Source organism: Stereum hirsutum (assembly GCF_000264905.1).
Source record: "Stereum hirsutum FP-91666 SS1 unplaced genomic scaffold STEHIscaffold_13, whole genome shotgun sequence".
In the NCBI taxonomy this organism is placed as follows: Eukaryota; Fungi; Basidiomycota; class Agaricomycetes; order Russulales; family Stereaceae; genus Stereum; species Stereum hirsutum.
In genome coordinates, this window is record NW_006763143.1 from 1,191,060 (window position 1) to 1,216,787 (window position 25,728).

General features: G+C 52.3%; 9 protein-coding genes across 9 annotated transcripts; 2 read left to right on the forward strand and 7 right to left on the reverse strand.

Moving 5' to 3' along the window:
• Positions 1–96: 96 nt before the first annotated feature.
• On the reverse strand, positions 97–4,182 carry STEHIDRAFT_160096 (uncharacterized protein; the record flags this gene model as incomplete). The annotated part of the gene is made up of 16 exons (XM_007307550.1): positions 97–143; positions 220–294; positions 390–597; positions 708–913; positions 1,019–1,062; positions 1,136–1,146; positions 1,208–1,236; positions 1,310–1,442; positions 1,532–1,591; positions 2,468–2,604; positions 2,664–2,889; positions 2,952–2,990; positions 3,055–3,100; positions 3,180–3,375; positions 3,445–3,964; positions 4,045–4,182. 16 exons carry the CDS (start codon positions 4,180–4,182, stop codon positions 97–99), a joined length of 2,115 nt encoding a protein of 704 aa, XP_007307612.1.
• A 252-nt stretch (positions 4,183–4,434) lies between these two features.
• STEHIDRAFT_83673 (UPF0041-domain-containing protein) lies at positions 4,435–5,280 on the forward strand. Its single transcript, XM_007307551.1, has 5 exons — positions 4,435–4,509; positions 4,566–4,585; positions 4,647–4,744; positions 4,805–4,824; positions 4,895–5,280. The coding sequence occupies exons 1-5, from the start codon at positions 4,455–4,457 to the stop codon at positions 5,125–5,127; spliced, it is 426 nt and encodes a 141-aa protein (XP_007307613.1). The 5' UTR covers positions 4,435–4,454; the 3' UTR covers positions 5,128–5,280.
• Positions 5,281–5,288: 8 nt separating this feature from the next.
• On the reverse strand, positions 5,289–9,210 carry STEHIDRAFT_83675 (ATP-dependent DNA ligase). Its single transcript, XM_007307552.1, has 16 exons — positions 9,129–9,210; positions 8,620–8,994; positions 8,515–8,556; positions 8,385–8,456; positions 7,988–8,324; positions 7,866–7,931; positions 7,648–7,813; positions 7,447–7,587; positions 7,283–7,384; positions 7,050–7,218; positions 6,916–6,991; positions 6,554–6,851; positions 6,306–6,488; positions 6,003–6,233; positions 5,504–5,941; positions 5,289–5,411 (listed from the first exon to the last, which is right to left on the reverse strand). The coding sequence occupies exons 1-16, from the start codon at positions 9,148–9,150 to the stop codon at positions 5,325–5,327; spliced, it is 2,805 nt and encodes a 934-aa protein (XP_007307614.1). The 5' UTR covers positions 9,151–9,210; the 3' UTR covers positions 5,289–5,324.
• Positions 9,211–9,795: 585 nt separating this feature from the next.
• On the reverse strand, positions 9,796–12,555 carry STEHIDRAFT_123925 (Metallo-dependent phosphatase). The gene is made up of 5 exons (XM_007307553.1): positions 11,456–12,555; positions 10,971–11,396; positions 10,883–10,910; positions 10,727–10,819; positions 9,796–10,661 (listed from the first exon to the last, which is right to left on the reverse strand). The coding sequence occupies exons 1-5, from the start codon at positions 11,898–11,900 to the stop codon at positions 10,643–10,645; spliced, it is 1,011 nt and encodes a 336-aa protein (XP_007307615.1). The 5' UTR covers positions 11,901–12,555; the 3' UTR covers positions 9,796–10,642.
• A 263-nt stretch (positions 12,556–12,818) lies between these two features.
• STEHIDRAFT_160100 (40S ribosomal protein S11) lies at positions 12,819–13,587 on the reverse strand (the record flags this gene model as incomplete). The annotated part of the gene is made up of 6 exons (XM_007307554.1): positions 12,819–12,910; positions 12,967–13,050; positions 13,105–13,233; positions 13,297–13,392; positions 13,460–13,511; positions 13,576–13,587. The coding sequence occupies 6 exons, from the start codon at positions 13,585–13,587 to the stop codon at positions 12,819–12,821; spliced, it is 465 nt and encodes a 154-aa protein (XP_007307616.1).
• Positions 13,588–16,531: 2,944 nt separating this feature from the next.
• STEHIDRAFT_170780 (uncharacterized protein) lies at positions 16,532–19,698 on the forward strand. Its single transcript, XM_007307555.1, has 5 exons — positions 16,532–16,610; positions 16,732–17,011; positions 17,078–17,569; positions 17,626–17,814; positions 17,887–19,698. The coding sequence occupies exons 1-5, from the start codon at positions 16,568–16,570 to the stop codon at positions 18,884–18,886; spliced, it is 2,004 nt and encodes a 667-aa protein (XP_007307617.1). The 5' UTR covers positions 16,532–16,567; the 3' UTR covers positions 18,887–19,698.
• A 596-nt stretch (positions 19,699–20,294) lies between these two features.
• Positions 20,295–21,769, reverse strand: STEHIDRAFT_63174 (aldo/keto reductase; the record flags this gene model as incomplete). The annotated part of the gene is made up of 8 exons (XM_007307229.1): positions 20,295–20,471; positions 20,540–20,666; positions 20,706–21,018; positions 21,104–21,213; positions 21,290–21,368; positions 21,429–21,441; positions 21,519–21,542; positions 21,617–21,769. The coding sequence occupies 8 exons, from the start codon at positions 21,767–21,769 to the stop codon at positions 20,295–20,297; spliced, it is 996 nt and encodes a 331-aa protein (XP_007307291.1).
• A 748-nt stretch (positions 21,770–22,517) lies between these two features.
• On the reverse strand, positions 22,518–24,038 carry STEHIDRAFT_170781 (Aldo/keto reductase; the record flags this gene model as incomplete). Its single annotated transcript, XM_007307556.1, has 6 exons — positions 22,518–23,269; positions 23,336–23,445; positions 23,537–23,615; positions 23,691–23,703; positions 23,777–23,809; positions 23,892–24,038. 6 exons carry the CDS (start codon positions 24,036–24,038, stop codon positions 22,518–22,520), a joined length of 1,134 nt encoding a protein of 377 aa, XP_007307618.1.
• Positions 24,039–24,362: 324 nt separating this feature from the next.
• On the reverse strand, positions 24,363–25,694 carry STEHIDRAFT_123930 (SGS-domain-containing protein). Its single transcript, XM_007307557.1, has 4 exons — positions 25,560–25,694; positions 25,395–25,491; positions 25,062–25,227; positions 24,363–24,933 (listed from the first exon to the last, which is right to left on the reverse strand). Exons 1-4 carry the CDS (start codon positions 25,571–25,573, stop codon positions 24,581–24,583), a joined length of 630 nt encoding a protein of 209 aa, XP_007307619.1. The 5' UTR covers positions 25,574–25,694; the 3' UTR covers positions 24,363–24,580.
• Positions 25,695–25,728: the final 34 nt, after the last annotated feature.

Sequence of the window (25,728 nt, forward strand, 5' to 3'; positions counted from 1 at the left end):
TTAATCTACTGTATTTATTCCGTGTACAGCTCTGATCATAACATCTCATCTGCCGCTGTTCGTGTGTTCGTCATGAAATTCTGATAAATATTCGATCTAGTTCGTTGGCTGTGGGGTTCCCTTGACCACGACCATCATGATGCCTAGGGTTCACCTCTGGCAGTTAGTGATGAGGCCTTCCGTGTTTATATGTAGTACTGCTAGACTTGCCTCCGGTACCCAAGGCGAAGTTGCCACGTCCGATGACTCGTAAAAATGCATTGATCATCCCATTATGAGCGACGATGGACACATCTGAAACGATGCAAACATGGTTTAATAAGTCCATCGAAAGCAGCTCAGAGAGTGTCACACTGTCATCTTCAATTTGGGAAAAAGGGCGGACTTACACGTAGAGTCAGTATCATCCTCAAAGATTCTATCCAGGACCTTCCGCGCCCGCCCATCCAGATGTTCATACGTCTCCCTTTCTTCCGTCCACAATTCGTCGTCTTCTACGAACCCGTCCTCAAACACGAAGTCTGGGAAGTCTTTCTCTATCTTGGAGCGCGGGCTCCGTTTATCGCATGTATGATGTCCATAAATCTCCCGCACGTTCTACAAGTAATATGGTTCCCGCACACGTAGTTCCGATTCGATCGAGTATTAGTGTAAGTCGATGTGCAAGGTCGACTAAGCACATGGCAAGGACGAGAGCCACGACGTACCTCCAGGATCATCGGTGTGAGCTTCGAGTCCGACCCGGGAGCGGGCAATATGCCGTCAAACGTGATTGAATGTGTGTGCAGCGCCCGGGTCATTGGGCTGCAATAAAACTTGTGCGGGAGAGGAAGACCATTTGAGAGTTCGGTGACCCATGCCTCGTGGGCTAGCCGAGCTTGGTCTTTGCCCAAATCGGTGAGAAGGGGATCCGCTGTTTTACGAAATATAAGGGTGATGTTATGAGTGGGTTTTTTCTTCTACTTTCCTTCTTCCATTTCGTTTCTTTTTTTCTGATGAGAAGGAGGAGTGGACTTACGACCCCAGGTTATCAGTCCGTCTCCGTTCAGAGAAGCCCATGATCTATGTCGTGACGCATCAACATTGCCCTACGCTATACCCTTAGGTGTATAGAAGGCGATGATGATCCACTTACTCCTCCCAGACCTGTAGACATATGTCAATGAGTACGGCATAGTTACAGTAATGATGGAAAAGAGAAACTAACCTTTCCATACTTTGCTATAGCGACATTATCTGCACATATACAGTAAAATTGCAGGATAGTCAGTAACTTCATTCGTCAAATAATCAGAAGAGCTAAACCAACGATAGCCTTGTCCATGCCTCCCCAGAATCAAAACCTTATGCGAAGTTCCGTTTTCTGTGATCGCATTGAGTTGCGATACCTTCGAGTCAAAATCTGACCATGAAGGAGCTAGCCGTCCAAAAGACGGGCAGATCTACAGAGATAATAACACAAAAAAAACATGCATGTGTTGAGTTTGAGTAGATCGAAATCCTTTCAAGTCAAGTGACACGCATCGCTCACCGATAGAATGAACGCAGGATCAGCGTCCTTGTCGTCCTGTATGAAGAACCCAGGAATATACTGATTTGATTAGGTCCTAGATCAGTCTCGTCACAAGGGATGAAATGTCAACGATGAAGGTTGATACCTCATATGTATATACTGCGCCAACCATTTGGAGGACGTGAAGGCCGGAAAGAGCCTGTTCTTTGTGTAGTATGTGGCTACTGCCGTCGGCTCGCAGGGAGAGAATCCAAGTCCGATGCGACACACCAGGGTCTAGTGAGGGCTAGGGCTGGCAAGTATCGTCGTTCACGACGATGTCTAGCGCAGGCGATGAAACGATGTCCAGGATTAGACCGACTGATGCCGGTACCTACTTGGACGGACGACGGTGAATCGGAGTTTTGTTGGAAAACGACTCGGAGGTCCTCGGAAGCCTGAACTACACATCGTGGAACTCCGCTCGGCGTTCTCCGACTCCGTCATTCACGAGGGGCCGCCAACGTGAAAGCTTTTCGGAAGATCTGAACAACGGATTTGTATCTTCTCGATAGCAAAGTTTTCCAAGAGCAACGAACAACTGCGGTATCAGAACTGGAGAAAACCATGATAGATTGCATTGGCCCAACCCAAGCAGGAAGAATACAACAACTACAAGTGGACCAAAAACCACCGCGCAAAAGGTATGCATATACAAGGGGCGCTACAGCGAGTATGAATCATAATACAAGCTCGAGCACATCTAAAGCAATTTAAAGATACACAGAAGGCGTAGCGGTCATTAATATTTGTTACGGCCTGGAAGAAGAGGGCTCGCGACTGTTCGGAAGGCCCTTCTCCTGAACACCGTATATCCAAAGCTCGCAGTCCATCGTAAAGTCATACCCTCGATTGCTGTTGGGGCTATTGCTCTCGCCCAGTACCAGGCCACCATGAAGGCGAGCCCTTGAATACCCAAACTTCCTTCCTCGATCCTAGGCCTAACAGACCCGTACGTGACATGGGTACGCTGGCGTCGAGCTTGAAGGCGAGGTCATTGAGAGCTTTGAGGATAGCGGCGAGGAAAAGGTTCTTGTTGACTGCGCCGGAAGCTGCAAGAAAATGCGTGTGAGCATAGCTTATTCTTGGGGCCACAGACAAAGAAGCTGACATAGTGTCTCAGACAATGATATGCAATATCCCCCGTCCTCGATGGCTTTGTCGTCATGGACGAAGTGGGGGAACTGATATCGCAGAGGTATACCGATTTGATCTGCCAGACCTCGAGGTAGATCCACAAATCGAACTTGGTCTCCTCTTGCGTTGACCGTCATTGTAAAGAAGACAGCTTCTGGGTCTGATCGAGCTCGGATAAAGACCAATTGCGTTGGCTTGAACTGAAAGTGCTACAAGATGAGGAAGAAGCAGGAAACAGGGCAGAGGGGGGAAAGGAACCCACTGCATTTCCCGTGTTGATGGATGTGAGGTATACGTATCCCTACCAATGACCCAAGATATGTCAGCGCAGAAACGAAGCGCGACAAACATAGACGCTCTCATACCTGATTGGACAGGATCCAGAACACGCGGATAATGATCCTCTGGGCTCTAAGAAAGTATCGCGGTGGGTGAGTATCAGAGTGAGAAAGTGAAAGCCGCGCGCATCATGAACTGGAGCCTGACGTACAAGACAGCATCTTGACCCGTAGCGCTCCATGGGCTCCCCGAGAATCGAATCTTCCACTCAGTCTGCGTCGCCTCTGAAGTGGCACCTGCGGGCCACATAGCCGGTATCTTCTCCTTGAGCTCCTCGGTAGTGGATAGAAACGCGATGTTGCGGACGAGGAGTTCATTCGAACCTCGTAGGGAGAGAAAGATATGATCTATATGGGGTTTATTCGGCCCAGATGAACATGGGAAATCGATAGAGACGCAGATGGAGCGGAGCTCACCAGGATTGCTACGGTTCATGGATTCAGTTCTCGATCGTGATCGGTTCACAGAGTTAAGCCTTGGACGATTATCTGCGCCTCCCGAATGCGTTCGTGAGCGAGCAAGAGCGACGGGAATCGCTGTCGAATTCGAGCGCTCCGGAGCTTTCTTGAGTGCGGATCGTAGTGGCCGGGAGGCCGTCGCGGCCGCAGCGGTGGTGTTTCGTCGGTGAGGATGTGGTGTTTGTTGGCGGGGCGGAGGGCGATGTACAGGTATTTGAGTGGGTTGTGGCTCTGGAGATTGGAAGTGGGGGGTTGGAAAGGAAACGGTATTGCCGTTTCCGTACTGTGTCATAGCAGGCTGCTGCTGTGGGTAGGAGTTCTGCAATGCCTGCTGCTGAGTATAGGGCGTTGGCGTCTGCTGGATATGCGTATTTTGGGGTTGTTGCTGATAGTAGCGCTGACCATACTGATATTGTTGCTGGCCGTATGGTGGCTGGGTGTACGGGATTTGTTGATAGTATTGCTGATTGCTTGTGGACTGCTGCATTGTGGAAGCGAGAGCTGAGATCGTTCAGGATCAAGAGAGAAGGGGCTAGAGAGAGAGCGTGAGGCAGAGACAAGAGGGCAGAGAAAGCGGCCAAAGCGGGAGGGGGATGAGGATGAGAGCAGAGAAGACAAAGCGCCGACGTGAGGCGTGCCCGGTCCAGTTTTGTCGGCGATAGTCAGAAGGCCTGCAACGTGGTGTTGGCGAAACATGTATTGCCTATTCTAGCCGAAGAAGGACCAAGCTGCAGAGGCACTTCAGCCCAAGGCTAAGAGCATATTTCTAGCACAGAAGACACGGTGAAGGCAAGATGTGGTAGAGAGCAGAAGAGAGCACAAGGAGGAATGACCGCAGGGGGACTGCGAAGCAGCGGAAACATCGAAATCTTGATCGTTGCGTACAAGTCCACCGTGGGAACTTTAATCCACTGACGTCCGGTCGGCCCAGCAGCGCCTCACTCCAATCATTTCTCCCTCATCTCTCAATGGCCTCCTTCCTCAACTGGGCTCGTTCCCCCGCTGCTCGGGAGTATTTCTTCAGTATGATCTGATTCAGCTGTAAAACGCGCGTTTTTTTCTGACCGTATTCACCACAGGCACACATTTCTGGGGCCCAGTCAGTAAACCTTGAACTATACAGGTCGGCCGATAGCTCATTCGCGCCGCTGCACATACAGGTAGCCAACTGGGGTCTCCCCCTTGCTGCCCTCGCAGACTTGAGCAAAGATGAGGAGGTCATCTCGGGAACCATGACCAGCGCTCTTACCTGTTACTCGTGAGGTTTTCCACCGCTACGTCGTATTGCGCTTCGTCTGACCTCTCGTTTCACTCTCAGTCTTGTTTTCATGCGGTTCGGTGCGTCATCAACTGCTCTTCCTCTGATGCTGAGGGTCATCTTGCTGCTGGTCTAATTCTGCAAATGTAGCATGGCGAGTACAACCACGGAATTACCTCCTCTTCGCCTGTCACGCCACAAACGCTACTGCCCAGTCAGTGCAGGGTGTCCGATTCCTGAACTATTGGTACAACGGTGGCAAAGAGAAGAAGGACAAGGAGAGCCTGTTGGTCCCCGCCGAGTCTGTGAAGGGAAAGATTGCTCAGGCTGTGGAGGAGGCACGAGCAGAGTCGCGGGAAGTCGCCGACAAGATCAAGAAGTAAAACTCTTCCTTCTCTGGGCGACGCTTACTTTAGAACCGTCATGGGTACTATTTATCATTTGTGCTTGGTTCACATCCATTGCGCTTCTCAGAGCGATTTGAGCAGCACGAGCTGCTTGCGGTGATGTTACAGATAATTGCAGGAAGCGTGCCACAGTCCACATCCGAATCCTTTGCTATCTCATGCCTGAACAGCATTCACCAAAAGTCATCAGCATCGTCTCCCTTCTTCTTCTTGCCACCACCTCCCTGCGCCAGAGCCTGTCGCTCATACATTTCCGCAACCTATACACCACCGATAGTCAGCGACCGCACAAATGGAGAAATTGCTGACAAGGCGCCAAAGTCAAATGGACCAATTGCAAAGCAAAACCCACCTGTTCCGGACCCGTTGCATCATCCGCACCCTTGTCATCCCGCACCCGGATGAACCTTGGAAACCTCAAGCTTATTCCCCTCTCCTCCACCAATCCCTGCGCCGCCGTATATACCGGACTGAGACTCAAATCGGCCGTGAGCACCTCCCAGACGATCTTGGGTTCGAACCAAATATCAGGCTTCGCACCGCCGGGCTTGATGTCTCCCCTGTGTTTCTCCATTTCGAGTGGCTTGAGTGCTTCATAATGCGATGCGAGGGCCTCCTCGCTGAACCCGGTCCCGATCTTGCAGATTGTTTGGAATTCTTCAGAGTCGGAGTCGTAACAAGCAAGCAAGAAGGCGCCGTAGAAGTTGGTCCGTTTGCCTTTGCCGTAGTAGCCGCCTACTACGACGAGGTCAAGAGAGTCCCCGACGCCGGCCAGGTAGTCCTTCTTGAGCTGTATGTGTACGAGGTCAGAGACTTGATGAGAAAAACAGTAAGAATAGTGAAATACGTACCTTGAGCCAGTTAACACTACGTCGACTGGGTTCGTAATGGCTAGCCTCGCTCTCCATCATCTTGACCATGAGACCTTCACATCCATCCTTCACACTCACATCCAAGAACGTCTGTATCTCCTCGACGGACTCGTTGTCCATGGACTTGGCGAAGTCAAACTCTCCCTCAACAGACTGGAAGTGCTTCCGGAGAAGTTCGCGTCGTTCCGCCAGGGGTTTGTGGAGTAGAGGCTATTATGATATTTCGGCGATCAGGATCCTCAAGGTCAAAGAGTAGAATGATAACGTTGTGAAAGCACTGACCTCGCCATTGAGGTACAGAAGATCGAAGGCGAACAGACACACCCGGACTTGAATATCCTCAACTTTGACATCCTTCCGCTTCCGCTTGCTGAGCTCTTGGAAAGGCATCAGTTTACCTGTTTGGCGATCAATAGCGACTGCCTCCGTATCGAGCACGAAAGACTTCGTGGCCTCTTTCACACACTACACTCGCCACATAAAATTCAGCAAGCAGAACCAATGTCAGTTACGAGCATGTGAAGACGTACGTGCGGCAACTGCTCGACCAGATCCGGATACTTCTTGCTCATATCCTCCGAATTCCGACTGAACACATTGATGCTCCCATCGTCCAGCATATGCACCTGTGCTCGTTCGCCGTCGTACTTATACTCGCACGTGAACCTTTTACCCTCGAATCGGTCGAGGACCTCGCCGATCGCTTTGGTAGGCTTTGCGAGCATAGGTTTGAGTGGGACACCGGGGGTGAGTTTACATGTCTCCGTGAGGCGGTCGAGTCCGTCCGTGAGGAGGGCTGGGATGACTTTATCATAGTTCGGGAGTTCACTAACGTCGAAAGCGACATTATTCAGTATGTGGCCTTGCGTGGAGAAGGGTGGAGGAATATTACCTGTAGACCGATTTGATGATGCTGGCGCCTTGCTCTAGTCGGGTTGCAAGTTTGTCTGGACTCCATTTCTTCCCAGCTTCAGATGGGTGTCGTCAGTTCAAGGTTATTCAGATCCGCCAGAGAGAGTTACTGACATTTCTCTTGCTCTGCTAACACAGCCGCGTGCGCGAGAGCAACGAGTACCGTTCTCTCTGCATTCCCAATACGTAGCTTACCCTCCAGGCTGCGTACGATGTATTTCGCCTCCTGGCCTAAACATGCAGCTAGAAGCTTTGTGATGATGTTGATCTTCTTGTTTTGAGACTAACGGGAAAGGAGGGGTCAATAAATTCTGTGATTTGTAAAGGTGGAAAGTAACGCGGCGTACTGAATGTCCTGTGCTGAGCGCAATCTCCTTTAGGTTGGTGAAGACGAAGGAAGCGGTGAGAGGTTTGGGCTTGAAGAGCGTCTTCTGCATGTTCTTAGAGTTCTGTGGCGACATTATTCCTCAGTATGGACGACACAATGCACAGTGTATTGAAACTTTTATACCATAGCCACAAGTCCCAAATCACCCTCTTTCTTGAGCTCGGCCTTGATCGTGTTCAGATTTCGGCCCGTTGACTCCCCAATAGCTTTGATCAGGATGCTCTCGCCGATACCCAGTTCAATGCCAATGTAATCGGGACTCAACTGTGGTAGCATTAGTACAGAAGCAACAACACAGCGAAAATGAGATATGGGAAAACGTACGCGGTTGATGCATAGATAAATGGTCTGGAGCAATGAATTGGAGTCTCCCGGCTTACTGCGTTGTATAACAAGGAGCAGAAGAGCCGTAAGCAGAGATGTCTTCTCTAATCGCTTCGTCGTCGCCTCAATGAGAGCAAACGTCTTGGCTAAAGCAGCGTACGGCACCCTATGGGACTGCGTCAGTGAAGTTGTGCTCACTGTCGGGGACGGTAACTCACGGTTCTCCATCTTTCCAGCCACCCGTCACGTCGACATCTGTTCTTCGATCCATAGCCGCCTCCGCACTAATCACTGTATCAGCTGAGCGTTCTACGAAGTCTCTGGAAAATCCTGAACTTACGTTTTTCGTGCGGCCTTTCCACTCGCTAGCTCCTCTACTTCTTCTTCAGCGTCAATCTCGTCTTCAACAACCTCATCCGCACTGAGCGCTGCATCTGACGACGGCGGTACCTCATCAACAAGATCATCGTCCTCCTCCACCACTGGTATGGACTCAGCCTTCTTCTTGGATAACCTCTTCGCTTTAGGTTTGGATGCCTGCTGGGCCTCAGAAGCTTCAGGTTCCGAATCAATGGTTTTCGACGCTTTCTTGGGCTTTCTCTTGGGTGGCCCGAACTTCATGGGTATCGGCTCCGGTGCAGGTGAAGAAGGAAGAGAGGTATCGCTAGTCTTAGTTTCTAGACGAATGGGCGAATGTCTCAGTGGAAAGCGACAGTTAGGGAGAATGGAGCAAATACCAGCATCTATCTCATCCTCTTCGTCAGAGACAATCATTTTCCGCTTCTTCACCTTCTTTGAGTCAGATGCAACTAGTGGAGGGCATTATGTTAGTGCTACTACTCTTGAGCCCGTTATTGAACGACTCACCTGCAGAACTCGGAGCGTCCAACTTGCGCTTCGCCTTTGCAGCTGAGGATGACGCATAATATCAGTATCAGAAGCAGTATGATCGGGAGCTAAATCAGAACGCACTCTTCTTCGGTTTCTCTTCCTCCTCGTCATCCACCTCCATCTCCTCTGTCTTCTTCTTGCCTTTCCCATTCGCCTTCGTAGTCCTGTCCTCAACCTCCACCTCGACTTCCGACGCATCCATCTGCACATCCTCGTCCGCACCTGAATCATTCGCCTTCGTCTCCCGCACCTTAGCCTTGCTCGATGAACCGACCTGGCTACCCGAAGGTCCACTACCATCCCCATCAACTGCCTCCTTCATGACCTTCATGTCCTCTTCATCACCCTCCTCCTCCTTATTCACCTTCTTAGTCCCACCACCGCCCCACATATCCGAAAGACTAGCTTGCTGAGCCGGAGCCGGTTTCTTATCCGGAGGCATCGTGAAGAATTTACCTACACGTCCCACCATCCCAAGTCGCGTTCGCATCCACATCCACCGAGTAACCCAAGAGCGCGTCAGATTAAACGTAACGTAACATCTCCACCAACATGTGGAATCGCAGAGGGGCAGAGAAAGAAAAGCGCACCTAGAGTTTGTTGTTTGCCCATATTCCTATAAAGTAGTAGAAACCGAGATGATGGTGTCGAGGAGCGAACGCGAGCTTGAGCGACGCGCAGGGCAAGAAGCATGAGACGCGTCTGAATCTCTCGCCCTGTTTACGTATTTCAAATCGACGCGTCAGACTCAGAGCGCGTTCCGGAGCCGTGCGGCGTGGCCCGTCAGAGCGCGGCCCGCTTTGGTCCGCCGTTGCGGCGTAACGAACGAACGAACGAACGAACTCAATGAATATCCACGGCCCTTCAAGCATCAAATCATCATGTCTGGTTTGCTTCGCTGGTGTCTCTTCTTTGTACCTCTACTCGCAGGAATCTTTGGAGAATGGCCAGCACTACGCCTGGCTCAAGCATACACATACACCAGAGAATCCTCGATGTCTGATGTCATTTCCCCTCAAAAAAGAAATTCGAGTCCAAACAGGAGAAAAAGAAGACAGATAAACAGCGCAAAACAGAGAGAGAAAGAGGCAGAGAGAATAGAAGGAACAAAAGAAAGGACATGATGCCGCAAAAAAAACATACTCGTACTCAGCTATAGCACAGAAGGAAGAGAAAGAGACAGCCCACGCAGGGAAAGACAATCACAATCACAGCTCAGGACGAGAGATAGAGAGGCGAGGCGAGGCGAGGCGGGGTGAGGATCGAGATGGACAGGATGGAACGAAGGACAGGAATATATGGGTGAGGGACAAGTTGAAGAAGTGAGTGGAGAAACAGATGTACGATAATAACGATGATACGGCGACAGTCAAAAACGAGTTGACTTGGAGATGGAGTGGAAAAGGTGAAAGGAAGGAAAGTCGCCCAAGATCGGTTGATCACACGTAGCAACGGCAAGAACCTTCACTGGATCACAAGGGTTGGAACCAATGTACGCAGCGCGGCGGCTGTGTGGGAACCGCAAGGTAACGGCAAGATGGGCGAAAAGCGGGACGGGCTGCGGTGAGCTCGCCGCTGGAGGGCAGAATGGGTAAGTGCATGGTAGCTGCGTATAGGTGTGTGTGTATGGACAGTAAAAAATAAGGATCCAGAAATAAACAAGGATGGTCACAGTCGTCTTGGAAAAGCGGATGCCTAAACGGGTCGAACACAGGGTAACTTCGTCATCATCATCGTTCGTTGCGAAAAAACAGCAGAAATGGCAGAGAAAAATCAGGAGAATAATTAGGGGCAGAAAAAGAACGACTAAAGTGTATGCGCCGCCGAAATATCGCGACAGTGACGGAAAGACCTCTGAGTGGGAAAAAAAAGCGATGTTGCACCCACCTGGCCAGCGGCCAGTTGCTCTGCCGATCCGTTCAGAATATCCGCCCCACCTACCAGGCCCTGAGGACAGCCCCTTTCGTTCCGCGTAGTGCTCTCACGCGCCCTCAAACTCGGTATGAACCACACCGTTGACTCGCGTCTCCTGATCTCAGCACGCCGCGTTCGATTATATTCGTATAGCTCGCTCTCGGTCGAATGGTGTGGTCTTCGCGGTTTACTAGGCAGCATTCATCATGCTGCCACCGGCAAAGGTGAACACGTCAGGAAGAGTGCTATTGAGAGAAATGAACTGCGTCCGAACCTTTTCCGCTTGGCCTTGGTCATCTCCTTTCGGAGAGCAGGCCCGTCGAGCGGCTTCAGCAACTCGAAAGCACATAGGAGATCCTCAGAAACGCTAAGGGAGATTGAAAACACGTTGAGCAAGATCACCAGCGAGCGTATTAAGACGCAAACTTACCTCATACACGCTCCATAATTGTCGAACTCTTCAAGAACAATAATTTTCAAAACAAGGTCAGAAACGAAACAGAGATGACTAGACGTACCTCCGCAGTAATTCGGTGCGCTGAACACCGTAACCAACGTCCGATCGTTCCAGAACTCATACCCGTCCTCTACTACCATGTGCGCCCGACAGATCAGATCCATATCGTACCGCACCAGGAAGTCGTTGATGATGGCCTTTCCGAAACAGTAGCTGACCCCTCGTTCGTTGTCTTCCCACTCCACTGCCGTATCTGATGGGTCGGACCATAGCAGATCGTTGAGCAAGCCGTAGTCGGGAACGTCCGTCGGTCGCTGAAGCGCCTTGATGTCATCCATTGACTGTAGCGACGGTGAGAGACCACCGTGAACACAGAAGATCTTGGAGGCGACAATTGCAGCGATAGGGAGGCAGTTGAACACGTCTATGAAAGTCTTCCAAGTCTTGATGTTACACCGTCGTTTGCACTCGTCGTAGAAGCCATACACTGAGTCATTGATGGGTCAGACTTTCATGATCTACGCTTACGGAACAAAGGGCACGTACCTCGGGTGACATTCGCGCATTCGTGGTTGCCTCGAAGAAGGAAGAAGTTCTCGGGGTACTTGATCTTGTAGCAGAGCAAGAGCAATATCGTCTCCAGACTCTGCTTTCCTCGATCGACGTAGTCTCCCAGGAAGAGATAATTCGCCGCTGGAGGGAAGCCGCACATTTCAAACAGTCGGATAAGGTCTGAATATTGCCCGTGCACGTCACCGACGATCTTCACGGGCGGAGAGAGCTCGATGAGGGTCGGCTGACTGAGGAAGACCTCCCGGGCGGCCTGGCAGATAGCGGCAATCTCGACGTTCTTGAGACAGAGCGACTTGCTGACTTTGCCAGTGTAGCCGACGTCGAGCAGTCGCTGGATCATGTCGTCAATATCGAACGACTTGAGCTTCTCCTTGGCGGCACTAATGCCGGCAGAGCCGAGTGACTCGCCTAGGGGCATGGAGCTTCCTGCCGAGCCCGAGGTCAGAGAGCCAGAATGTGTGAGGATGGTCTGGGTGGCAGGGATATCGAGAGGGGGAGGTTTGTTGGAGTGGCCTGTCGAGTTGTTGTTCGGTGCTGGTGCGGAGGATGGAGCGGGGGAAGGCGCGTCGGTTGGGGCGGACGAGGAGTTGTGATTGTTGGTGGTGGAAGAGCGACTGGCTACGCGCGACATGTGGTCGCCGTCAGCGTTGGAGACGTTGATGGAGGGGTTACCCTGGGCAGCAGAGTCCGTTCCGTTCGCAGCCTTGGCCGTACCTGCGCCGGTAGCGTGCGAGAGGCTTGCCTGGGACGTGTCGTCGTTGGTGGCGGCATCGTTCACGGTGGGGTCGGAAGACGAGCCTTCTCTGTCCTTGTCCTTCCCGCTCTTCTTGGACTTTTTGGACGACGATGACTGCTGCTGGCCCATGGGGAGGCCCTGAGAGATAGACGCAGGGGAACCGCCTGGTTGTGGGGAAGGGGAATGTGATCTGGACTTGCCCAGTCTGTTGGTAAAGACGGAGAGAAGAGTGGGCGCCAGCTTGGGCGGACGACGGTGACGACGGTGGCGAAGGGGCGGGAATACAAGTATGACTTGGTTCTGAGAGCAGGGAACGTCGAGCGAGCGAGGCGACGGACGTAATGGCTGTGTGGGAACTTGCTCAGAACCAGCACGGTCTGGTGCACTACGCCGCGCTCGTTTCTCGCGCCACTCCCACGCGACCATCGTCTTACCTTAGATTATCACAGACCACGACTCGCTCACACCTTTCGTACAGGCGCATATCGGCAGTAATCATTTTTGGTGCATGGCATATATAGCGCAACATGGGGAGAAAAACAAATAAAATGCAATGCGAATCGACCATCATCCCCTCCAACGTCCCATCCAGGGAGCCACCTAGAACTTGCCGAACGCCCTCGCAGCCGCCTTGTTCTTGAGCACTCGGACAACGTTGAATCGCACGGTCTTCGACAGGGGTCTGCATTGACCTATTAACGCACTCAGTCAGTACTGTCCTCCGCCACCGGCGCCACACCACACTCACCAACAGTGACAATGTCGCCAACCTCAGCACGGAAAGCTGGCGAGACGTGTGCGGCCAAGTTCCTGTGGCGCTTCTCATAACGGTCTGCGAACATCGTCAGTACGGCGTGTTGCGCACGTAACAAACACGGCTACGCACTGTACTTGGGGATGTAATGGAGGTAGTCACGGCGGATGACGAGGGTACGGGTCATTTTCGTCGAAACGACACGGCCAGTCAGAATGCGGCCACGGATGGAGACATCGCCGATGAACGGGCACTTCTTGTCTGCAAGGGCGAGCATGCGCGAGTGAGTCGAAAGACATGGAGCAAAGAAGGGAGCGCACGCACCAATGTAAGTACCGCTAACAGCCTCTGCAGGGGTCTTGAAGCCCAGACCAACATCCTTGTACCACCTCTTATCCTTAGTAGTCACCTTCCGGCCGACTGTACAACGCAAACACTATCAATCAATACCCCGAACTTCGAATGAACACGGACAAGGCGCACGCACCACGGGCCTTGGTGTTTTGGAAAAGGTGCTGCTTCTGGTATGCCTTCTCGATCTGCACGGCGGGAACGAAGGATAGTCAAAATACGAGCATTTCGCCGACGATCAAGGTCACGCACCTGCTCAGCCATGGTGTTTAGTCTTGAGGGGTAGGGGGACTTGGGCTTGAGGTCGGCGAGGGCGTTCCAAAGATGTGCTTGACGGCGCGGGATGCTAGGAACCGAACGCCTGGCCCGTCAGCCACCGTCCACGCGCAACTATACAGCTGACCGGCATCTTCCGGATCCTCTGTAACTTCGACTTCAACTTGTCGCTGGGAAGGTCGCGGTCGTGTTTCTAGTGCAGACGGTGGGACTGATATTGACTATGGATTTCTTCTTGTCTACGTGCAATGTCCGACCAATGATACCGCCTTTTCGATAATTTGCTCTTCTCAACCCTTACAACCTACACTGCTGTCTGGCCGACGATGCTAGGGAACTGAAGCTGGATACTATGTGCACCTCTGACATTGCACTAACCACCTGGATCGAAATGATGATCGAGAACACCGGCCATGCCTATGCCCGGACTCTGAGACTACGGGCAAACACTGCGTGTCGATTGCCCGCCTGAAACCCGCCTCCCGACACCCGCTCCCGCCTTGTCTCACCGAAGTTGAGAGACACTCGGCCTCTTGGTATAAAATCCTGGGGCTCTGCGCTCATGGTCACTCACCAATTCATCGTCTCCTCTAACACAATCGTCTCTGGAAGACCTCGCACTCGAGTCTACCACTCTTGCCACTCAGTTTTACTTTGCCTTGTATTACTCTTGATATTCCTTGCTATACTCTTCGCATTCAGCATTATCTTCGCTTCATTCAACCTTTCAACCATTACAGCGCACTCAGCATGTCTATTTCTATCTCTACTACCGCTGCTGGCTCCGTCACCGCTGTCTTCACCTCCACCAACTCCGTTAACGTCGTCGAACAATCTGAACTCCCCGGTCAGGAGTTACGCGAGCGTCTGCAGTCGGTCATCGCAGCGCGAGACCAGACACAAAAGCAGCAGGTTACCAGCATCGACAACGCTATGACAACCAAATCCGCGAGTCTTTCCAACCTTGGTACGTCTCCTCCTTCGGACCATCTCCCCATTTCTTCACACTAACATTCTATCCGTATTCGTCTATAGGTCTGAGAACGCCCTCCGTCGCCGGAACGATAGAGGCTAACCATAGGTTACACATGCTCCTACCCCGCATCCAATCCCGTCTCGCCGCGCTCCAAGCCGAAGCTGAGACAAAGACAAAGTCTCAGGCCGCGCCTGCAACGTTAACGTCTCAGCCACCCGCACCCGCCCCCGTCTCCGTCTCCGATTCCGACACCGACTCTGCGAGCTCGGACACTGAATCTGATTCCGAAATGGACGGGATTCAGACTCCACCCGCTATGGATATACCCACCGTGCTAGTCACGGATCATAGCGACTTCGTCGTTACGTGTGTTGATCACCCTGAAGAGGAAGCTGGAGGAGAAGTAGGAGGATTCGCTGGTATGACGAGTCTTTCCTACCATGGCGATCTTAGCGAGCTGGCGAAGGACGGGGGAGAGGGAGGGGAGGTGAAGGGGAAGATGGTGGGCCCGTTTAGGTTTCCGCCGCCGAGGTGCGATTCGAGGGAGTTGTTGAGCCCTCAGGCTGTTCCGAGGTCGCAGTGGACGAAGAAGTGCAGGCCTGTGGCGGCGCAGAGTCAGCGCCAACAGCGTCCGCAACAACAACAACGGCAACCATTCCAGTTCAAGCCAGACGCACCTATCGCCGCTGGTCGGGTCCTGGAGATCGAAGAGATGGGACGTCTGCTTGAGGCGTTGACGCAGCAGGGATCCGGAGCCGAGTTTGACGAGAAGAGGGTGAGGGATAGGGAGGCGATGCGGGTGTTGATGGAGAGGATGGGGAGGGAGATCGAGGAGGAGGGGTGTTCGAGGCAGGAGGCGAATATGATTATGTTTCAGGTGTTGAGGAGTGTGGGGTTGGGGCTGGAGAAGAAGTTGAAGGAGCAGGGGATGGAGGCGCAGAAGGCTACGGAGGTTTAAAGTTGTGTGGGGGGTTGGGAGGTGTGAGTTGTGCGGGGACCGGGGTGGGGATGCGGGATGGCTGGCTGGCTGGCTGCTACCGTTGTGGTTTTAAAAGCGCCGCTGTCTGTCTACTTTCTTGTTCTCTTCATGGTTTCGTTGTTCTTGGCTGGCTGCTACCCTTGTGGTTTTGAAAGCGCCGCCTACAACCTCTCCATGCTTTTGTTCTCTATTGCTTTGATGTTTTGTTGCATATGTTTTCTTGTCGCTCATTGCACCCTGCACTCTCCTTTTGGTCCTCGCATCCTTGTTCCGATATGTTATTAATATTTATGTACTCCATCGTCTTGAAATGAACAACGATTTCAGCATCCAACTGGTCGGTTGTGAGTGTCGGTGTCTATCTGTACGTGATGAAGGAGTACTTGTCAATGACGCGGTCGTTTCCTTTTCTCTTCCCGTGCATCCATGACGATCAGTCCGACATGCACATTTGCAAGATGGCGATCCTGATTTCACCTATCCGAATGCTGGAGTAGTTCCTTGCGTGTCGGAAGAATTGGCAGTTGAAACGTCTCTCTGATGGTTCGTGGGCATCCGTCCCCGATGCCAGGCAGGCGCAGATCACAATGATTCCAAGTTTGGTAACAAAGGTGGATTTCCTCGCTTTAACCGCTGCATCGCCGTCATTGAAAAGTGTGAGGCCGTGATTCGTGGTGTAAGCGTGCGGCCACTTGTTCCTGTCGGTGCTGTGCGTTTCGTCTAAGCGTTCAAAGCACCGACCCCCTTCGTCATATCGAAGCGGGAAGTGTATGGCAAGAGACAATCGCGGTCGTGAGGGAAAATGTGGAGATGGAGTCGGTTAACGGCCGGGATGACGCCACCGGCGTCGGCTGGCGGTCACGGTCCACACGGTGCCTCGAACACCGCTCTAGACAGACACTGCCTGCCTTGTCGCGGCCAGCGAGCTCAACTTGTCCTTTTCTTTCTCCTCAACTCTTTCGTCCACGACGGCGACGACGACGACGACCGCAATTCTACGCTATTATGCACCGATGATAGGCCAACTCCTGCCTAGACAATCCCCGTCCGCTTCAGGTTAGTCACAGTCCGACGCGATTGCCCTCGAGCTCGCCGCAGTTCGCAGCGCTCCTTCTCCTCTTTCTGCTCTTCGTTGGGCGCCGTGATCTGAATCCGTGCTTGCTCTTGTCGTATCCAGAAACAATTACTGACCCTTCTCCGTCTTCTTCCGCTGACTCCGCCTCTGCTGTATCCTCCTCTGAAAATACTGTATCTACCACCGACTCTGCTGCTACTACTCAAATGTCCTCCACCGATCCATCCTCCGCTTCCCCAACCGCCACCGCCACCTCCTCCGACTCCCCCACCTCTTCATCCGCCGACCCCACCACCTCCACCGCCGAACAAACATCGACTGCGGCCACCACTACCCCTGCACCCACCTCCGACGCATCTTCTACAGCGGCGGCCTCCTCATCGTGCGTCTTCTACCCGCTCTCACATCATCTTTTGTTCTCATCATTTGTCGTCGTTGTCTTCCGCAGCACCGATCCTACCTCCGACGCCTCGTCCACCGATGCTGTAACAAGCTCTGACTCGCCAACATCCTCTTCTACTGATGCGACGGCCTCTGTTTCTCCTTCCGCACAGACAACGTCACAGCAGACGTCGACTACCCCGACCTCGACAGACTCTCCCACAACCACCACCAGTCAGGCGACCACCACCACACCAACCTCCACCACCCCAACCTCTACCGCTCAGACTTCTACTACACCCACCTCCACCACACCCACCTCGACCTCGACTAGTCAGCAGCAGACAACTACTACAAGTGAGCAGACGACGACTACTTCTTCACAAGCGCAGACGACCTCAAGCTCGACTTCTTCAGATCCGCCGACTACCACAATTTCCACAACCACTGCCCAACCCACCACGACGACTGAATCGACTTCGTCTGTAACGCCGACGTCGACACCGTCATCGACCACTCACACCACCACCTCGCCGACTACCACCCTGCCTAGTGCCCAGTATGTCCTCGTGCTTTCCGCTTACTGTTCCATACTTGACATCGTGTCGGTTCTAGAACGACCCTACAGAGCACACTCTTCCAGACGACCACAAATAGTGCGGGGTCGACTGTGACGACCGCTCCAGCTCAAATCACATCCACCTTCACCTCCACCAATAGCGACGGCTCGGCTACCACCGTCACTGAGATCGTCGCCAATCCCACCCTCAGCTCCAATAACGATGGCACCAGCTCCACCGCCCAGTCCGTCTTCTTTTTCCCAGAGCTTTGGTAGCACGATGCACGCGATACTGACTTTTTTTAATCCATTCACAGATTCTTCCATAACAAGGGTGCAGTCGCTGGTGTTTTTCTCATCGTCGGCCTCGCCGCGGCTTCCATCTGCCTCTTCCTGTTCTTCTTCATCCGACGTCGTCGCCGTCGCCGACGCATCGACCACGACACCGCCGTCTCCGCCACGCTCGCCGCGCACGGCTTCAACCGCGCCCCTCTCGTCGACCCAGACGACGAGGACGACGGGTACGGAAAGACGATCGGCTCCCAGGCGGCATCGACTGACCTCGAAATGGCACAGCAGCCTGGGTTCGGAACAGCTTCGAGGGCGAGTCTCCGTGGCGGGCAGGGATTACCGAACGATGATGAATTGAGCGCCGGTTCGGGTTCGAGACCTTTCGATCCGTTCTCTGGTACGGCGTATGGAGGTGGACCGTCGAGTACCGGCCATGCGGCCCAGGGTTATATGCCCACGCGCACGTCAAGTCCTCCGCCTGAGGGCGCGGCAGCTGCAGCTGCGATAGGCGCGGCGGGTCTCGCTGCCGGAAACAACGCACATCATCAAGCGCAGAGCAGTTATGGGTCGTCGAACGCTGTGGGAGGGAGGTCGAATTCATCTGGGCATGTTCCGAGGTATAGTGCGGGATCTTATGAGCCGCTGTTGGCGAACTACGGGACGAATTCAGGGCCGGGGACACCGACGTTTGGGTCGCCGGAGCAGCAGCAGAGGGAGGCGAATGTGAGTGGATCGAGTGGGACGACGACGACGCCCCTCGTGCCGCCAAGAAATCCGAAGAGGATGATGGATGCGGGTCGGACGGGTGCGGCTGCGGGTGGTGCTGCCGGTGAAGGATATGAGAGTGGGTATGAGTCTGACGATGTGGCGACTGCTGGTGTTGCCGGTGCAGGAGAAGGAGGAGGGAAGCCAGACGCGAGGCTGGACCCGGGGACGTCGTTGGGGAGGTCGAAGACAGTGAGGGACGATGTGGATTATTCGAGGAGGGTGTTGGAGGTGCGGAATAATCCTTCTGCCGAGGGATAGGCTGCCTCGAGAAAAATCGTAGGTTGTCCTGTCCGTCGGCGAGAAGGATGGACTTTATGGCTTCGGCTCGGACAAAAGGCGTGCTTTGCTAGTATAAACCCCACGTCGGACATCGCATATTTTTCCAAGTGTATTCGTTGTTTGCTCCCTTTTGCCTTCCTTCTTTCCTTCCCTTCTTGCTCGCTCATAAACCGGACATATCTCGCTCGAGAGTTACGACGACCCGTTCACGATCTTCTCGCGCCCCTGCTCCCGTGCTTCATACTACAGCCTATTCCACGATACAATCTTACAACTACATTACTGTACGTACGCTCGTTCTTTAGTTTGACCTAGTCCTTCACTTTCGATTCCCCGCTCTCTTGCGACCTTTTGCTTTCGTTACAGACTTACAGCTACGGGCCGCGCATCACATCAGGCCTTTCAATTCACTCCTTCAATCTTTCAAGTTCACTGCTGGTTCCGGTTCCAATTTCTATCTGATTCTGCTGCTTTCTTTGTGTTTGTTTGTTGTTTCTTTCGAGTCCATGCAGAATCCACGCACGCACGCATCCATCCATCCATCGTCATTTCCCTCTCTCCTCCCCGCAGGTATCCATCCATCCGAATCCGTAGACCTAGGAGCATGTATGTGTAAGTAGTATGTGTACACTTACATACGAGTACAGGCAATCACGGACATCTTTCACTTTCTGCAATCCTTATATGCTTCATACGACACGTCGTCTTCATCCCTCCGTACACCCTTCCCGCCTCTCCTCCGTACACCCTTCCCGCCCCCCCCCTCCGTACACCCTTCCCGCCCCTCCCCCCGTACACCCGCTCCAAACCCATCTCATCTCATCTTCATCCCCATCTTTTCTTCACGGTTATTTTCTTCCATATGCATCTTGTGCTCTTTTTACATAAAATCTTTAACTTTAACCATCTTACCCTTCACCCACGTCTGCTGCGTGCATTTTTTTCTTTCTAGGATCCGAGTGGTACAGTACCAGACAATCTTCTTGTTGTTGTTGCTGTTGCTGTTGTGGTTAGGTGACCTCATTCTGCGCATCTGTTGTTTTCTTTCTTCTTCTTTCTTTTCATCGTGGTGTTGTGGGGGGTGGTGGTGCTTGTTGGTTGTTGGTGGATGGTGTGGATAGTGATATATAGTATTTTTTGCGCTATCCCTCTTGGGGCTTGACAGGTTTGGGCTGTCGAGTACTTCTAGTTTTGTGTCTCTCAAGGTATGTTATGTTGCTTCCTGTGGGTCCGGGCTATCATTCGAGTTGGGTCCTGTGATTCAGAAACACTTGGTTCTTTCGATGAGATGATACACATGTGGTGATAATTTCATTCTTTGATACTGTACACTGAAGCCCAACATTCGACGTCGACGCTCGAGTTTCTAACTTTCTCGACTTACGCCTCAAGCCTTACTGATGACATGGCCCCGCTCGTCCCTCTCCCACCCGAGTTGCTCGTAAGTCCAACCGAATATTTGGCCCGGCGCCTCCGCGTAGAACGTCAAGAGGCTCATATGTTGATCTTCCTCTTGATGGATCCCGTCGAGGACCTGTATATCTTCGTCGCTCAAGTCGATCAACTGTATACACAGAGGGCACAGTGGTCAGCAATGTTTTCGGAACCTAAAATCAGTAGAAAACCACACACGTTGAAGTTATCCCTCATCCTCTTCGGGTTCGCGCTCTTCGGAATAACCGCCGTACCCCTCTTGACCCCCCAACTCAACACCACCGTCCCCTCACTAACCCCATACTTCTCCGCAACACCCTTCACCCTCGCATTCCCACCCGCCACAAGACTCGGGATCCCCAACTTTGCTCTCCTCGCTCTATCTTCCTCGTCCGCAGCAGGCGGAGCCCCCAAAGGCGAATACGCCACGAGTTTGATGCCTTTGGAGTCGCAGAAGGCTTTGAGATCGCTTTGTGGGAGATGGGGGTGCATTTCGATCTGGTTGACGGCGGGGATGATGGACAGGTCGGGAGAGGCGAGGAGGGTGGTGAGGGTGAGGATGGAGAAGTTGGAGATTCCGATGGAGCGGAGGTGGGTGGGGTGGGTGGAGAGGAGGCGTTGCATTGAGAGGTAGGTTTCGGTGAAGGTTGGGGATTCGCCTGGTGGGAGGACTTTGTCTGAAAAGATGGGGGAGTGTAGATGTTAATGTTAATGTTAATGTTTGAGTCGAAGGGAATATTGATAGGGATGGGATGGGCGTACTGTCGATGATGGCCTGAGGCCAGTGCATGAGGTAGAGGTCGATGTATCCGATGTCGAGCTCCTTGAGCGAGTTTTCGAACGCCTCTTCGACGCGGTGATGGTCCGCACTCCTGTACGATCCAAAGTAATCGCGAGATGAGATATGTATCCGCGACGTGGAGAGAGAGATAGAAATAGAGAACGTACCACAGCTTCGTAGTAACGAAGATTTCTTCCCGGGGAATTCCAGATTCGCGAATGGCTTCTCCTACGGCTTTCTCGTTGGCTAGTGATGGAGAGGGTCAGATTTGGGTGAAGTGAGATCAAGAAGGTGTTTGAGGCTTACCGTAGCCGGATGCCTATACAAGAGTCGAGAGAACAAAAAAAAGTCACGTATAAATCAGTCGTGGTCTAAGAGAGCTTAGATGGTACGTACCGTATCGAAATGCCTGTATCCGATCTTCTCGACAGCCACACCAATATTCAGAATTAATAACATGCCTCTTTCTAAAAGGCTGCACAGAGCAAACTCACCTCCAACGCTTTTTTGCACATCTCTTTGACCTCCTCCGCCTTTCCAGGTTGTCCCATCCAACAACCCATACCAACTGCAGGCATCTTCTGCCCATTGTTGAGTATGAGAGTGGGTACGGCGAGGGGTCGGGGAGTAGAAGTAGGGGTAGACATTGTCGTCAGTACTTTCGATAGTAGGTATTCGGATGAGTGAGTGATATGATGAGACGGAAGTTTAATGGAGAGGATCTAGAGGGAAAGCCTGGTATAAATACTCAAAACTTTGAGACGGCACCGTGGTCATGATCGCCCCTGAAGTCCGACCCAGAAGGTCAACACCCAATGCTTGATGGCGGCCGAGACCTTGCCGTGGATTGCGTGTACACCTAAAGGTTACGATATGGACGATCACTACTCAATTCAGCAACTACGGAAGAGAAGGGCACAGTGAGAAAGATATGAGGGGGATGGGAGAACGTTCTTTGACCGACCCTTGAGTTTCAGTGAACAGCCACCGGAACAAGTTGGGAGGTGGGTCGAGGTCATACCTTCGCTGAATCAGACGGTCATTCGGGATGTGGGTACACCGTGCTGTTCTCAAAAAGTGTACATTTGGGTGGACGTGACACGCGGCATCGAACACTGGGGAGAGAGCAATCAAACGATTGTACACGAACCTTCCGAGTCAGAGCGTGCGAATTTCATGTCTTGATTTCACATTCACCCGGTCCCGTTCAGTAAAACTTGGGCACAGATTGATGCAGGGCATGACAGAGTACCGTGGTTATACGGGGAAAGAAGAAAACAAAGCTTCGATCGACACACTCACAGTTCCGTTCTGCAATCAATTATTTTTCGTCAATAGCGTTGCCCCCGACCGCCCTGCATCCAATACTTCGTTACGGTGGAGACTCCCAAGTTGTCAAGCCTTGGTAGTGATCCGCCCTCTGACGTCCATATCCCACCCGAGCTGCTCATAAGTCCAACCAAGTATGACTCCAGGCTTCTCCGCGTAAAACGCTATCAGGCTTGTGTGTTGACCTTCCTCTTTATGTATCCCATCGAGCTCTTTCATATCTTCATCGCTGAGGTCGATCAGCTGAGGGATAACAAAAGTAAGCGCATTATGAAGAGGAAGACTGGAGAAAGGATGAGAAAGAAGTACACTGATGTTATCCTTCATCCTCTTCGGGTTCGCGCTCTTCGGGATAACCGCAGTACCCCTCTTCACCCCCCAACTCAGCACCACCGTCCCCTCACTAACGCCATACTTATCCGCTATACCTTTCACCCACTTATTCCCTCCCGCCACGAGACTCGGAATCCCCAACTTGGACCTCTTCTCCCTCTCCTGTTCGTTCGCGGCGGGCGGAGCCCCCAGAGGCGAATACGCCACGACTTGAATGCCTTTGGATTCGCAGAAGGCTTTGAGAGCGGTGTCGGGGAGGTGTGGATGCATTTCGAGCTGGTTGACTGCGGGGATGGCGGTGAGGTCCGGAGAGGCGAGGAGAGCGGTGAGGTTGGGAATGGAGAAGTTGGAGATCCCAATTGAGCGAAGTTGCGTGGGGTGGGTGGTAAGGAGACGTTCCATTGAAAGATAGGTTTCGATGAAGGTTGGGAATTCTCCAGGTGGTACGGTTTTGTCTGGGGATTCTCCAGGTGGTATGATTTTGTCTGGATATAAGAATAATGAGATTAGTGAGTATCCTTGCTAGGGAAGATGATGGGTATCCAGTGTACCGTCGATAATGGCCTGGGGCCAGTGCATGAGATAGAGGTCAATGTATCCGATGTCAAGCTCCTTAAGGGAGTTCTCGAACGCCTCTTCGACACGGTGATGATACGAGCTCCTGGAAGCATGTAGACAATTCAATCAGACAATACATGCGTAGGCCTCGCGGATAGAAAGAGAAGGCTGGGGGTCAACGGTATATAATGTACCATAGTTTCGTGGTCACGAAAATCTCTTCCCGAGGGATCCCAGACTCACGGATGGCTTCTCCTACCGCTTTCTCGTTACCTGGAGGTAAGGAGGCAATGTGGGCAAACAGTCAGCTCTGCTATACAGTGGAATAAAAAAGTATCAGAGACCCACCATAACCAGAGGCCTATACAAGAGTACAAAGATCATGCAAGAAATTAGACACAAACAGGTTCATGCAAATGGACAGGACCTCAAACAATACGTGCCGTATCGAAATGCCTATATCCGATCTGCTCATCACGATTACCGTAGAGCAAAGCATAACGAGGTCAAGGTCTGGTATCAGCAAACCTTCGCAAGGGAGATACACACCTCCAACGCTTTCTTGCACATCTCCTTAGCCTCCTTCTTTGCCCCTCCACGATCTCCCATCCAACAACCCATACCGACCCCAGGCATCGTTTGCCCATTGTTAAGTACGATGGTTGGCACAGCTAGGGGTCGTGGTGTGGTAGGCATTGTCGTAGGTCGGGCTATGCGAGGTTCGGCGGTTCAAGCGTGTGATGCGTATGGTTGAATTCTAAGGGTTCTGGGGGCTATACTAGAGATACGCATATCGAGTATAAGTACTAGGTCGAGATTTCTCACTTTGCATGGCACTTGGGTGTTGGTGAGCACCATCGGAAGGGTCGGTCAGCAACGCTCGCCGACTCGGACGGTAGGGCGTGGGAATCGATATTGAGTTGCGCCACAGGGGCTTTCAGTTTGCACGAGCTGAAGTTAGTGATTGGCAGTTACAAGAATTTGCTGTTACTGTTATAAAGGCTACTTTGGACGTTCGGGAGCCTATACAGTGGAGTGCTCCGCTCCCTACACATTTTACCAAAATTTATTCGATGGCAGCCTCGAAGTCACTCGACGCCACAGTATATGAAAGCACGACAGAGCAAGACATACAACATTGATGAAAACTGCACTTTTGTTCGACACCAGTCGAAGATCGTTTCTTCTTTCGCCACACATAGCCACCCCTTCTCTCACCATACCGCATCTCAACAAACTCACTGCTCCCACTTCTTCGCCACACTCCCACTCGGCGGCTTAACCTCCACCTTCCCCTTCCCGACCTCCGTCCAATTCGTGCTCAACGCCGTTCCTCCACTCTCCTGATAACTCTTCATCATCGCTCTCTTCGTGTCCTCGTCCGCGTTTGCGAAAATGCCCTGGAAGAACTCGTTCACGGTGCTGTCCCCACCGACATTTGGGTCATCGTTCGACGTCCTGTCCTCTTTCTTGGCCGACTCGAGGATCGTGTTTGTTAATTGATCCCAGTTTTTGCGCGCTTGGGGGAGGGTTGGGACGTGTGGCGGTGGTGGTGATGAAGAGGAGGAAGCTTGGGGGAAGGTGGATAGGGCTGAGGAAACGGTGGACGGGTGGCGATCACAGTCAGATGTCAGGAAAAAAAAATTCGACGAATGGGAGTGAAGGTGGGTACAAGGCAGAAGGTATTTCGATCAGGATATGTTAGACTAAGCCACTCACGATCTGGAGAGTCGCCGACAAGAGTGCCCCACCGTCCTTGGGCAACCTTGAAGAGTCGGATCTCGACTTTGACCTTGCCAACAGCGAAGTTACTCTTCTCCGTGTCGATTTGGCCCTTCAACGGCCTGAACTCAAGCTTCTTCTCTGGACCATTCTCGTACACGAGCTGAGGGTAGATTGAAGATAGCAAGTGGAATATTCAGAGAAGAGAGTCGGGTCCGAGTGGGTAGATAGCGAGTGATGATCATATGTGATGTTTGGGAAGGTGCGCAAGGAATGAAGGAAGGTGGCGGGTCAACGGAAGAGCTTTGAAGAGCGGGGTATATGGCGTACCCCTCTGGGCTCAAAATGAACATTGACTTGGGTCACATCGGCGCCCTTATCGAAAACGGTGAGGGTGAGTTTCTCATCAGTCTCATAGAATTCATGTCTGTGAATAAAGTGCCGAACGCGTCAGCATTCTTCGATTTTCTGTGGATATGTGGTGAGGCCACTTACCTGAGAGAGGCCATGATTAGATGTTGTTGTTGGCTACAAACTACAGAATAAGTTGAAGAGGGTTCCCTGTATGACGGCCACAGCTTTTTAAGGTGTTCGTGAAGGTCAAAGCAATGGCCAACAGAGAGATGAAGATGGCCGTGTCACGGTGGCGGCCTCGCGTATTGAA